The following is a 12669-nucleotide window of genomic DNA, read 5'->3' as shown; positions in this document are numbered from 1 at the left end:
TGCTCTTTCTGAAAAAGTGAGTGTTGTGACATTGCTTAAGGTGAGCCTGGGATTTTATAGTAGAGGAAGTGGTGATTGGTCTTCCCGAAGCCAAGCGGCATTTGGGCGGAAATCATCTCTCGCCATTGATCGCGACCACATGTCATCAATCAACGAGAATGAGTAACTGCACGGTTCGAGAAATCCAATCGTCGCTTCTCTCCGTTGAAATAATCGAGCGATGGCTCGTTTCCCTCCTCCACATTAAATGCACTTTCATCCGCATTTAATACTCTGATAAGATATGTCGTTTCAGCATGGCTTACATTTAATGCGCATGGCTGGCACTTATTGCACAAAGAACACGTTTGTCAGAGTAAAAGGCACTTCATTAATGGATTAGTTGTCAAGTGCAATGGATAACATCTGAAGAGGTCCTTAGGACAAAACACTCTTCATCGCATGTCAGTTGCGAAGCGATGTGACTCCTTGCCTTCAATAAAAATATGCTAAGTATAACCAGGTCGCAGACCTCAGTTAAGATAAGAGGCGCATCAATACGGCACTAAATATGGTCTGATCCAGGTCATCGACCTTGCGGAAGGAGACCATGTCAGGTCGCTCATAGGGAAATGTCTTGCGACTTCCTTGTAGCCAGGTCAGATTGATCAGGCGTCATTCGGAACATATCAAATCAAGGCATAATTGTGAAGTTCTCAAGGTTCGATTCTCAAACCTTAGAAACTAGGGGACTTTTGTTATGCCTGAAAAAGTAGGGCTAACACGAAGTCTTGTCAGCATGGGGTGGTCAGAACTTAAGAAGGTTCCACGACCGTCCAGACGAAGCCACGTCGCATGATGACGTGAGTGGCATGCCCTTGTCAGTGCAGTGGGTGAATGACAGGTTAACGAATGGTTGGAAATCGTCCACGTGTCCAATCCCTGCACAAGTCGAGAAAATCACTCGAGTAGGTGAACAATAGGACGCAGAGAAAGATTTGCACGATACCCCCCCACTTACAGATTTAGTAATCATTATCTTGATTCATCCCACTATAAATAGAGGACTCCTCTCTCATTTATGGGATGGCTAATTTCACTCTAGAATAGTTTACTCTCTCTCACTCTCAATCTCTTGTATTCTCTAAGCTGTAACTCAGTTCGCTGAACGCAACCTGACCTTACTCTCATTAATACAATATTAGTGGACGTAGGATTCGCTTTTGAGTATCCGAACCACTTTAAACATCACATTTCACCCTTTATTTAACTAAATATTCTCATATCGCGTATGACTTTTAAGCCTGCTTAGTATTTCTCACGTGTAAATAGTTGGTGTCAAAATCAGCATCAACAATATTAAATCTTGAATCACATAACATTTCTATTCTATCAAATTCAGAAATAATATTTTGTCATGAATTACAAGTGTAGCCACATCTATACACTATCTTGCCACTGTACAAAACTTCGTCAATCTGTTATCATTATATTTTCATTACACTGGGTACGAATGCAACTATCATAACAACAATCAGCACCTAAACTAATCTCCTCAGCTATGACTCCAGACCATCAAAAGCAAAAGCTTTAAGCAACGCTTAGCTGAAAATTTGGTTCATATATATTCATAGCTAAGTACCATTAGTTACCACTTAGTTCGATTGATAGCGGATACGTGTATGGCTTAAGCATTCCATTCAAAATCTCTCTTCTCTCCAATCATCCACAATGCCATCATAATGAAAAAACATTATCACAAAATCACTTGGTGGAGTTTCAGACTACAAAGGCACTCCCCAAGAAGAAAGTTGAAGCCAGCAAAATCACTGGAAGGAGGCAATGAAATGATTTGTGCTTCTTGCGCTCAACCTTTGGGTATACCTGAAAGCAAGAGGAAATCAGCACCAAAAGAAAAAACATATCTGCTGCATATACATATAAAAATAGAATTATACGTTACCGTCAAACAACTTTATCTTGTGAACACATATTTACCAGCTTGAACATACACGTACGAGAGCCTTAAGTAAACACAAGCAACACAAACAGACTAAAAGTTAAAGGGATCTACCATGTTCAAATTAGGTACAATATACCTGCCCATTTACAATCTCGCGGTGACCAAGCATCGGATTGTTTGGATTTTTCTCCACCGACATAGTGTAACAACAACATAAAATTACAAAGTCCAATTGAAGCAAAAAAAAAAAAAAAAAGTAATTTATCATCTAAAAAACGTACTAAACATGTTGTACTGACGACTTGACTAAGTGAATTAAGCCAAAATCTTTGGCAGAATCATGGAGCATAGACGACAATTTGAATCTGCAGCATCGCTTTGATCCACTGGCTTGCTCCCGGCTGTTTGTATAGCGGCTTCAAGCGCTTGTCCCATTGTAATTTTACCTTGGTTGCCCACTATCATATATAATGACCATATTAATCATTTAAATTTAAGTGAATGTGAAGGACAAACAAGAATTTATATATATAAACAAAGTTTTCTTCATACTTTTGGGAATGTGAAGAGACTAAAATAAATCTTTATGTTCTTTTAATTTAGACCTTTGGAATGATACTATATAATTGTTATTAATATGTGTCATTAATACTAACAAATATCAAATACCAATTATCAATTACATTAAGCTACATATAACCAACAATCATACACATCAGAATTATACACATCATCACTAATTACATGCAACCAAATATATATATTTCACATCATCACCAAAAAAATACAGTCAAGTGTCAACCACATTTCCAACATATCAAAGATGGAGCAATTCTAGAGCTTTTTGATGGCAAAATATAGCAATTCTAGAGCTTCCAAAATCATACCTGTCAATCAAACAAATCATGCTTCAAGATTATAAATATATATAGATATATAGATACGAAGAGTTATTTTATATTTTGAATCTCACCGTTGCTATTGTATTGAAACAATTTTTATTGCTGTACCCTGGCATATATATATCATCAAATTATGATTTGTACATAATTAACAATCTACTAAAACATGCATAACAAATAACCCAAAATAATATCAATATTTCTGAGAGATTTATTACCATGTTAAAGAAGATGACTGACAATTTAATCATTTATGGACATACAAAAAAAAAATGTATAACATGGCATCAAAATTGAAACTACTATGAAACATCTCACATTAGTCAAATTGCACCCAGGAAACTACGGCTTCACGAAAAAATTAAAATCAAGGCAACAGAAATACATATTAAAATTTAGCGGATAGTAACTGCAAAAATCACATTTTATTCAGGACAAAATATTCTTCTATAAGACAATGTAAAACTTCTAATATGGCATTTGGTCCTAAATTAATTAAAAACGAAAGCAAAGAAAGAAAAAAAAAGGGTTTATATCTAAATTATTAAATATTACTACTAACACACAGCTTCCACAGCAAGTCTCTTGACAATACTTCCGCAGCTAGTTTTGCCAAGCTTATCTTCAGAAATGTCAATGTAACATGTCTCCTTTCCAACACACTCCTGTTGAAGTACTGGCAATATTTCTTTCTCAGCTTCACAAGTCCCCACTTCAAAAGAACCGCATGTCCCTTGTGGATCACCAAAACTAGCGAACTTAATTGCAGAGATCGGTCGCCCATTGCAGGACAATTCCAATGTCTTTTCCTCATACGCATTGCCGCATGCTGTTCCCACAGCGAGTGTTTGAAAGTTTACTAGCGATGGATTACCACCGAATTCCTCAAACAACACTAATGTATTTACATCATCTTGCAGAAAAGACCGAGGCACATGGTACCTATCAATCAAAACAAAACAGAGAAATCGTAATTTAAATATAAAGCATAACATAAATGAATTTAACCAAAACTTGTAGTAAGTATATTGCTCTCACCATCTCTGGGAAGGCTGACCACAGTTGGTGACACACTTGTTGTTGTCGTATTGACCGCGATAGTCGCAAGCGTCAGAGCTACAACCATCTTCTTCAGCCAGGTGGCTTGGCCAGTGACGACCAATGTTATGACCATTAACCCAAGCGAAACCTTTGCCCATTCCTTGTAAATCCAAAACAACTGCATCATTTCCTAGAGGAGCTTTGAAAGTAGTCTTATACCATGTCATTCTACTGTTAGTGGGAACATTATCTGCAAACCAACCACTGGTCTCATTATTGGTATTTACTGTACTGTAAAACTTCTGATCTTCCAGTCCACTCAATCCAACTTTGTATGACCATTTGTGAGAAGACAAATCCTTGATAACACTCTCGTCACCCTTCCTTCCTATCAGTTCAACCGGACCAGTAATTCCAGTTTGTACCATGTCAAACATGGGACCATAATTCTATTATGAGAAACAACATGTTAGGATATATAAAATATAAAGAGACTGACACTGTTAATTAAATAGGTTAGTATTAGCATTATACCTGCAAGCCAACAGTTACACTGAGCAATGATATTTGATTCTTTCCAGGATTTAACTTGACTTGTTGCTCAAAAACATCTTTGAAAACACCGTATTTGGTCCATTGTGAACCTGAACGAATAAGAGAAAATAATTATTAATAAAAGTTTATAATATAGATCAGAAGTATTCACAACAAATTTCCAAATAAATTACCAATATGTTCTCCATTAACATATGCATGAAGTACAATGCCACTGGTATTAACTCTCAGTGTCATATTATCACTCCAAATTATATCATCTGGCTTAAGGTCCACACTGTTTCAATGACAAAAAGTTGAATTAAAGCATGTGATATGATGAATAAATCCTTAAATGAAAGTTTCACAGAAAGAGAAGAATTACCTTGTCATATACCAGAGGTAGTCACTAGCATCATTTATTACTTTTTGGTCAATAAGTGAACTAGCGGCAAAGCTTCCCTTTCCTTGAACTACAGGTTCATCGATGACCTCAGAACTCCAAACCCACTTCAGAGAAGATGGTTCGTTTTCAGCCTGGTTTGGTTTCTTAACAATCAATGATGTTTGAGCGTTCACCTTTGCAGTACTATAAACTTCGGTTTTACAATCAGGGAGAATGCTTACAGACCATGCTGGCACAACATAATCACTTCCCTGGAAAGTGATTGCAGCATCTCCAGTGGTATTTGCATTCCCGAAAAAGCAACTTGATCCTTCCTCAGTTGCATAAACAGTGGCCTGGACATCGAAATTGCATATTTCAATAAGCTCCTAATTAAAAATATTATATAAGGGGAATGAGGTATATGTGTTTTATGTAGTTAAATATAAATAAATCTTACTGTGACAGAATTTCCGAAATCAGTGGTGGAAACGTTGCCATGGGTAAGAGTCTTCTCCATTGCCTTCAAGACATTATGAAGTTCCTTCAAATGTCCCCACTTCGGTTGATTCAGGTTTCCTATCAATTATTTACAAAAATAATTTACTAATTGAATATTGATTATTAGCATGAAGTAACACTAGAAGTTAATAAAAATGCTAAAGAACTATGAACTCACCAAATTCGTCAAGGGGTGCATCATAATCATAGGTTGTAGTAAGATATGGACCACCCGATGTTCTACCAAAATTAGTCCCACCATGGTACTGAAATCAGAAATCCAACTGAGTTTCAGCAATCCAATTTTTGATTTTTTGTTTTTTTTTTTGGTTTAAAAATAAGTTTAAATCTAATTTAATCGGTAAGAACTGACCATGTAATAGTTTTGGAATGTGCCTCCAGTTTGGAAAAATCTTGCAACAGAAAAGGCAAGGTCCTCAGCAGTCCTATGTGGGTCTTTGCCTCCCCAACTCTTAAACCTAATAAAGAAAATAATACATGAATTTTTAGGATACCAATAAGATAAAAACAATTCAATAAAAACAAGGTAAAATAAAGAAAAACCCACCAGCCAGTCCAATTTTCAGTCCACATTTTGGGGCTGTTGGGATTATTTGGTGTAAATGAATCGCAATACCAACCATTACATGTGTTGATCTGACAACAAATTGAAAATAAAATAATCAATTAATTAAAAAAACCAAAACAAAAGAAAATATTCTAAACGTGAATAAAAAAAATAAAAAAAAATATTTATATATACCATTGGCTGGGGAGCATCACTCTCTTGGCACATGATCCATGGTACTCCAATATCAAGTGAATCAGCCATTTTAGCACACCAGTCAATATATAATTTCCCAGCTTCTCCATAATTTGATATCATGTTTCCGTATTCATTCTCAATCTATCAAACACGAAAATTTAACAGTTACAAAAATTAACATATATAATTAACTAAATACTTACAAAAATTAATGGTTAGTATAATACCTGAGCAAGAATAATGGGGCCTCCTTGAGATGCAAATAATTTCTCTTGTTTAACCATATCCACTATCAAAGCTGTAAAGTTTTGCATTTCATTCTAGAAAACAAAAAAGAAAAAAAAATATCGTCACAAATCTTTAAAAAAAAAAAACACTGAGAATATTATAAAAGAGTTAAAATGTTCCATTCACGTACCATAAACACTTCGTTTACGGTTCGAAGCTCTTGAACTCCAGGCATGTTATGTAACCACACAGGAAACCCTCTGATCAATTGGATAGTGAAGATTAGATTATAATAAAAATATTTATGTGAAGATGAAGATGGAAATTAAATTGATAGAAATTAACTAACCCATAGTTCCATTCAGCACAAACATATGGTCCAATTCGAAGAACAGCATATAATCCTTCATCTTGAATGGTTTTAATGAACCTTATAAGATCAAGATTGCCAGAAAAATCATACTGGCGACGTGATGGTTCATGAGCATTCCAAAAAACATAAGTCTCAATTGCATCCAAACCACCCGCCTTCGCTTTCCTTATAAGGTCAGGCCACATCTGTAAATCAATATTAACAAAACCTATGTTACTTGTTATCCAATAGAAAAAACAACAATGAATAAAAAATAAAAATAAAAGATTACTTCTGGTGTGCTTCTCGGGTAATGAATTGATCCAGAAAGCAAAACCCTACGTCGACCATCAATGATGATTGCTCTCCCGTCAGAGGAAACATTATAAGCACTTGAAAGGCTTATAAAAACAGTTTGAATAATGAAACAGAGAAGAAAGGCATAAGAAATTGATCTTGGGGTCGCCATTGGAAGATAATAGGAAACAACTGATTTAGCCATGTATTTATATGCTTGAAACACGAACTAGTTTGAATATTTGAGATAAGAAGTAGAAATCTGTAGTTACGAAAAGTTCAGCCGAAATCCAAGAAAGGATATAGCTAGTGTGAAACGAATTCGCTATCATAATAACAATCTTTTCGTAATAAATCAATTGAGAGATTCGACTAATTTCTAAAAATACATGCCGTATTTAAACTAAACATTAAAAATCATATCATAAATTATTATTAATCCACATTTGACATAAGAATAGATCGAACATATATACATATGTAGTTGAAAATTATTGAAAATTAGTTGTGGTTGAATAAAATTTCTTCTTCGTCGAGTCGACGTTGCAGGAGATAAATCTTTATACATTGAATGATAATCAAATAGCGCAATGTTTCTGGTTTTTTATTTTTTTATTTTTATATACTCGTATTCAACTAACAAATAATTTTTTTTTTTACCAAAAATAAATATAAAATCGGGAATGTTAAGCTATCGTTCTTTATTATTCTTTTCTGCGTTATCTGTTCTCAAAATTTAAATTTAAAAATGAAGATAAAAAGTTTAAATTTTATTTTTTTAATTTAAGAATGCCTCTTTATCATTACATAAAAAAAGATCCTTTTTTTTGTATTTTAAATTTTTCCTTATATATTTCATTTTATTTTCTTGGGTTTTGTGTCTTTAAAATCGGAAATGATCAAGTGAACAATTCTCTAATATTTTTCAAGACGAAGAAAAAAAAATAGAGAAATTTGGAAATAAAAATAGCCTAATTTATTATCTTATTTTTAATTTTAGAGAAGTAATACTAGTCAACATGTGATAATAATAGTATAATATAGTAATTAACAAATTTGTATTAAATCAATTCTCTCATGAATTTGTATTTTAATGTGTAAAGTTGTATGATTCAATTTAGAGTGTCACTGGGTAAATGCCTAAACCTAAATGGGCCGGGTCCATTTTTTTTAGGCTTTATAAGCCTCAAACTCTAAACGATTATTATTATTTTTGTTAGTTATTAATTAAATATCTTTTCAAAATTTCTTCTTACCATTGAATTGCGAAATTATTAAATAAAATTTCACAAAAAAATAATTAAAAAAAAATGTAACGAGTAGAAACACAAAGAAAATAATAGTAATAACAATTTAGAGGAATAGATAAATTACAATTACAATAATAGATTATGGAATTTGATCGAGATTATAGTAGAGATCATTTGATACTATTGATTAACATAAAGTGAAGAGAATTTGTAATTAACAAAAAGTTGAAAATATGAAGACAAGTAAAATTACAAAACAACAATGTCAAATTATTAATTCTATTTTAAAGGGTAATCTTATATTATGACAGTAAATTAAGATAATCTATAAATATATTATTGAAATGAATTCAATTTCAAATGGAATGGATATTCTTTCTATTAATAAATGTTAGGTTTTTAAATGGAATGTATAAATTATTCTGACAATTTTTTTTTCCGAAATGTCAATAAATTAATTATGACATTGATTAAGATGGAATAAATATAGTAATAACAAACAGTAATAAATATTTTATGAATCAAGCGATAACTACTATGGCCCAAGTTAAAACAACATCGTTTGACCTGCTTATATAGTTAGGTTCATTAAATTAAAGTATTAAATCCATTAGTACCCCTGATGTTTACAAAATTACGCAAACACTACCCCTGCTGTCAAATTTGGCCGTTAAGTTTAACACCTTGAAGAGCAAAGATGTAATTCAATTCTAAAATCATGTTTAAATAAAAAAAAAAAAGAAAAAAAAGTGCATTGCGAAATGTTTTAATATCATAGACTCATTATTACTCCATTATTGAAAAGAATTTATTTGTCAAAAAATGTATTATATATATATTATTTTATTGGCATTATATGTGCTTCCATTTAGGTAGAGAGCCTTTACATTCATAATCTTAAATGATTTTTCAAAAAAAATTCATGAACTATCATGTTTATATTTTTAAATATTTTTTTTTTATTAATAATTGAATAGATTTAATTGAATTTGAACTAAATTTGTGAAAATACATTTAAAGATACCCACTACCATTTTTAATTTAAGAGTTATGACTAACACATAATTATTTGCATACACTTTATAACATTTTAATATAATTTTAAGTACTTCTTTTAATATTAAAAACCTTAAGTAAAAAACCGTTAATTATTAAAAATATATTATTTTATTAAATAAAATTTATCAGATTTTTGTAACACAATTAAGGTGCAATCAATATAAGCCTTTATTGACAATATATATAATAATAAGTGATTGTCAATTATATAACTTTTTTTATCATTATTGACAATATATAAATTAATATCATTTTCCTATGAAGTAAAATATATTTTAGTTAAAGAAATTATGTTATGTGCTCAAATTTCTAAATTTATCAATTTAGTGTGGTTGGCATGACCCAATGTCAAATCAACAATGACTAACCGAATTTTTTTTTTCTCATTTTAAGGGTATTTTAGTCAATTTGATAGTCAAACATGGACTTCCATTAGACTTAACGGCTAAAACTAATGGCAGTAGTAGTGTTTGTGTAATATGGCAAAACTCTAGACCTAATATTAACTTTGCAAACTTCAAGGTACTAATTGGATTTAATCCTTGAATTAAAAGTATAAAATAACAAATGCCGATTTATATAACATAGAGATGGCAACGGACGGGGCAGGGTTTCCTCGTCCCTACGACCCAAGCCCGTCCTCGACTCATCCCCATTACAGGGATGGCAGGGAATCCCCAGCCTAGCCCATTGATTTTTAAATCTTCGGTCTCGTCCTGTCCCCTACCTTTTTTTTTTTTTTTTTTTTTTTTTTTTTAAAAAGTGATTTTTTTAGCATGAATCTTTTAAATATAAGTAATTAATCAAATTTATATATTTAAATAAAAGTAATTAATCAAATTCTGATGCTATTCTATGACAAAATTTTCCAAAGTTTTTCTTCTTTTATTTTAGATAATGCTACATTCATTCAAATTATAAATATCTCACTTTTAATTTTTTTTGCAAATGATATGGCATTGCCTTGTCATCCATCTTCATTCAAGATTTTTTATCTTTTTAATATTAATGGCTTGATTATACTATTATAAAATGTATTATTTTGCTTGTATCGAATTAAGTACAACTAATAAATCTAATTAAAAATAAAATGCTAGATAATAATTTATACATCAATCCCAAGCCACATTCATACCACTAACTCATCCTACTTGAATTAATCATCAAATAATACTATACATATAATATTTTCATACAACATGATGTGAAAAAAATTGATTGGATAAAAATTTATTTTTAATTTAAAATCGGTCAATCATCTTTTATCATATCATGTTATACGAAAAATATTATATAAAATTATTGTATGTGCAGTATTATGTTTAAACAAACCCATAAACTCTTCGTGCTCAACCCACTGATTTTAAGTAGGCTAAATATGACTATACTTCTATATGGATTTGATTATTTGTTATTGTAATTAATATTTAATAGTATTGTGCTATGAAATTTATATATACATAAGAAATTTGTCATAGTTAAACAAATTCAAAATAACACTTTTAACATTTTTTTTTAAATCATATATAAACATTCATTCTCTATAATGTGTATCTGGATAAAAAGAACTATTAAATAAAATTCTCAACAATCACAAAACTAATGGCACGTCATAACCAACCATTTTATCACAAAATTTATCTTTGGGCCTCAAGATCTGTCACAGCAAAGCTCTTGGTCCAAATGAAATAATATAAAAAATGGGAACAGGATGAGACGGGGTGGGGCGGGGCAGGGGTTGGCTGTCCCCGAGCCCAGCTCGTCAGGTTGGGGATTAAAACCGTCCTTGGGCCCGTCCCCATCCCTGAAAAAAAGGGGAATCCCTGGCCCGTACTGGCAAGTCGGGGCGGATCCCCAGAAAAAGGGGACCTTTACCATCTCTAATATAACATTAATTTTGTATGTAGTATATACAACACATTATTTATACAATTTTTTTACTTAATTTACCGTAAAATATTTACTTATTTCAACTAATTTAAGAGTATTGAGTTGGTTTTAAAAACAACAAAAGAAAAAAAATCCAATATTCTAAAATTTTATTTTTTGATAGTAACACTGCCAAATTTTTTTATAAAATATAAATGTTATAGTTTAATCCGATTGTTAGTTAACGTATCGAAGATTGTAATTTTATTTATTTTATTTTAATCACTCACTAATATAAACAATGATTGAGATTTGAAAATGAAGCAGTCTATATATAATATTGAAGGTATAAAATATTTTGTACAGATACATATCAAGGATTGATTGCTACCACGCACCTACTCAGGAGTTTCGTTTGATGGACTAATCCCTTTCATTAGTTTAATCCTTCTCAGTGATTCATTGAAAGATTTATTTAATTTAATTGCACATAAACAAATTAACACCTCTTTTTACTTTATCTATTAAAATTATTTTATTAGCTGTTGTTGCTTTCATTCCACCCATTCACATTTCTTCTCTATTTTATTTTTATTATTTTAAGAAATCGAAGCTATTGATATCCTTAAAGATAGAGATATCAACATTATATTTCTGGGTATCATTATTTCTTTATACTTTTCTTTAACGTCTTAATATAAAATATTGGCAACATTAAATAAAAAAATAAAACAAGCAATTTTTAATTAACATCAACATGTTTACCCAAAAATTTATAATTAATTAAATATGATATTGAATAAAATACTATTAACATGTGTTTTGTACTATTATTAGATTGAAAGAGTCTTATTATATATATCAAATTTGGACATTTCATTTTGTATTTTAAATGATTTGACATAAATTAAATTAAATATTTTAAATGATAAGATTACCTAATTCACATGGATCCTTATAATCACTGATGGAGATTAGAAGTGACCCGGTTGGGCCCTCTTTGATTTCATACAAGTGATAATGCCTATATTCTATCCCAATTAGAAATTTCCAAAGATTTCTTATATAAAGGGAGATGCCATTTCTTATATAAAGTAGGACGAAAGAGTAATATAAAAATCAAGCAATTAAAAAAGAAAAAAAGGTTCTTTGTACTTTCATGCTTAAAGTTTAGAGTATATTACACTTATATCCAGTATTATGTGATACAAAAAATTTAATCCAATCATGTATTCATGTGAGACTTTTATTAAAAAGTTTATAATACCCTACTATTTTATTCACACACTATTAGATTTGAATAAAATGAAAAAAAAAAAAGTTAAAAGTATTTTTGAACTTCCAAAAAAAATCAAAATTTCATAAGAATAATGGTTTATATTCAAATATAAGTGAACCGCTTTTAATACATTATAAAACCTGCTTAACTCACAATTATGAAACAATCAAAACATCATCTAATTATCACTTATCACAATTCTAAATACAAAAATCCATCAAAACAAAGACTCAAGTGAACGACATAAAATGTTTAAAACATTCA

General features: G+C 30.9%; 1 protein-coding gene and 1 pseudogene across 1 annotated transcript; both read right to left on the bottom strand.

Annotated features, from left to right (window-relative positions):
- Positions 1-3401: 3401 nt before the first annotated feature.
- Positions 3402-6137, bottom strand: LOC116118410 (beta-galactosidase 15-like). Its single transcript, XM_031404397.1, has 10 exons — positions 6069-6137; positions 5874-5962; positions 5679-5784; positions 5484-5571; positions 5265-5383; positions 4805-5160; positions 4614-4717; positions 4420-4529; positions 3883-4334; positions 3402-3786 (listed from the first exon to the last, which is right to left on the bottom strand). The coding sequence occupies exons 1-10, from the start codon at positions 6135-6137 to the stop codon at positions 3402-3404; spliced, it is 1878 nt and encodes a 625-aa protein (XP_031260257.1).
- Positions 6138-6140: 3 nt separating this feature from the next.
- Positions 6141-7153, bottom strand: LOC116118418 (annotated as a pseudogene).
- Between the last annotated feature and the right edge of the window lie 5516 nt (positions 7154-12669).

Source organism: Pistacia vera, unplaced genomic scaffold, assembly GCF_008641045.1.
Source record: "Pistacia vera cultivar Batoury unplaced genomic scaffold, PisVer_v2 Contig842, whole genome shotgun sequence".
NCBI classification, from domain to species: Eukaryota; Viridiplantae; Streptophyta; class Magnoliopsida; order Sapindales; family Anacardiaceae; genus Pistacia; species Pistacia vera.
The sequence above is the reverse complement of the archived record's forward strand: the minus strand, read 5'-3'. Positions and strand labels throughout refer to the sequence as shown.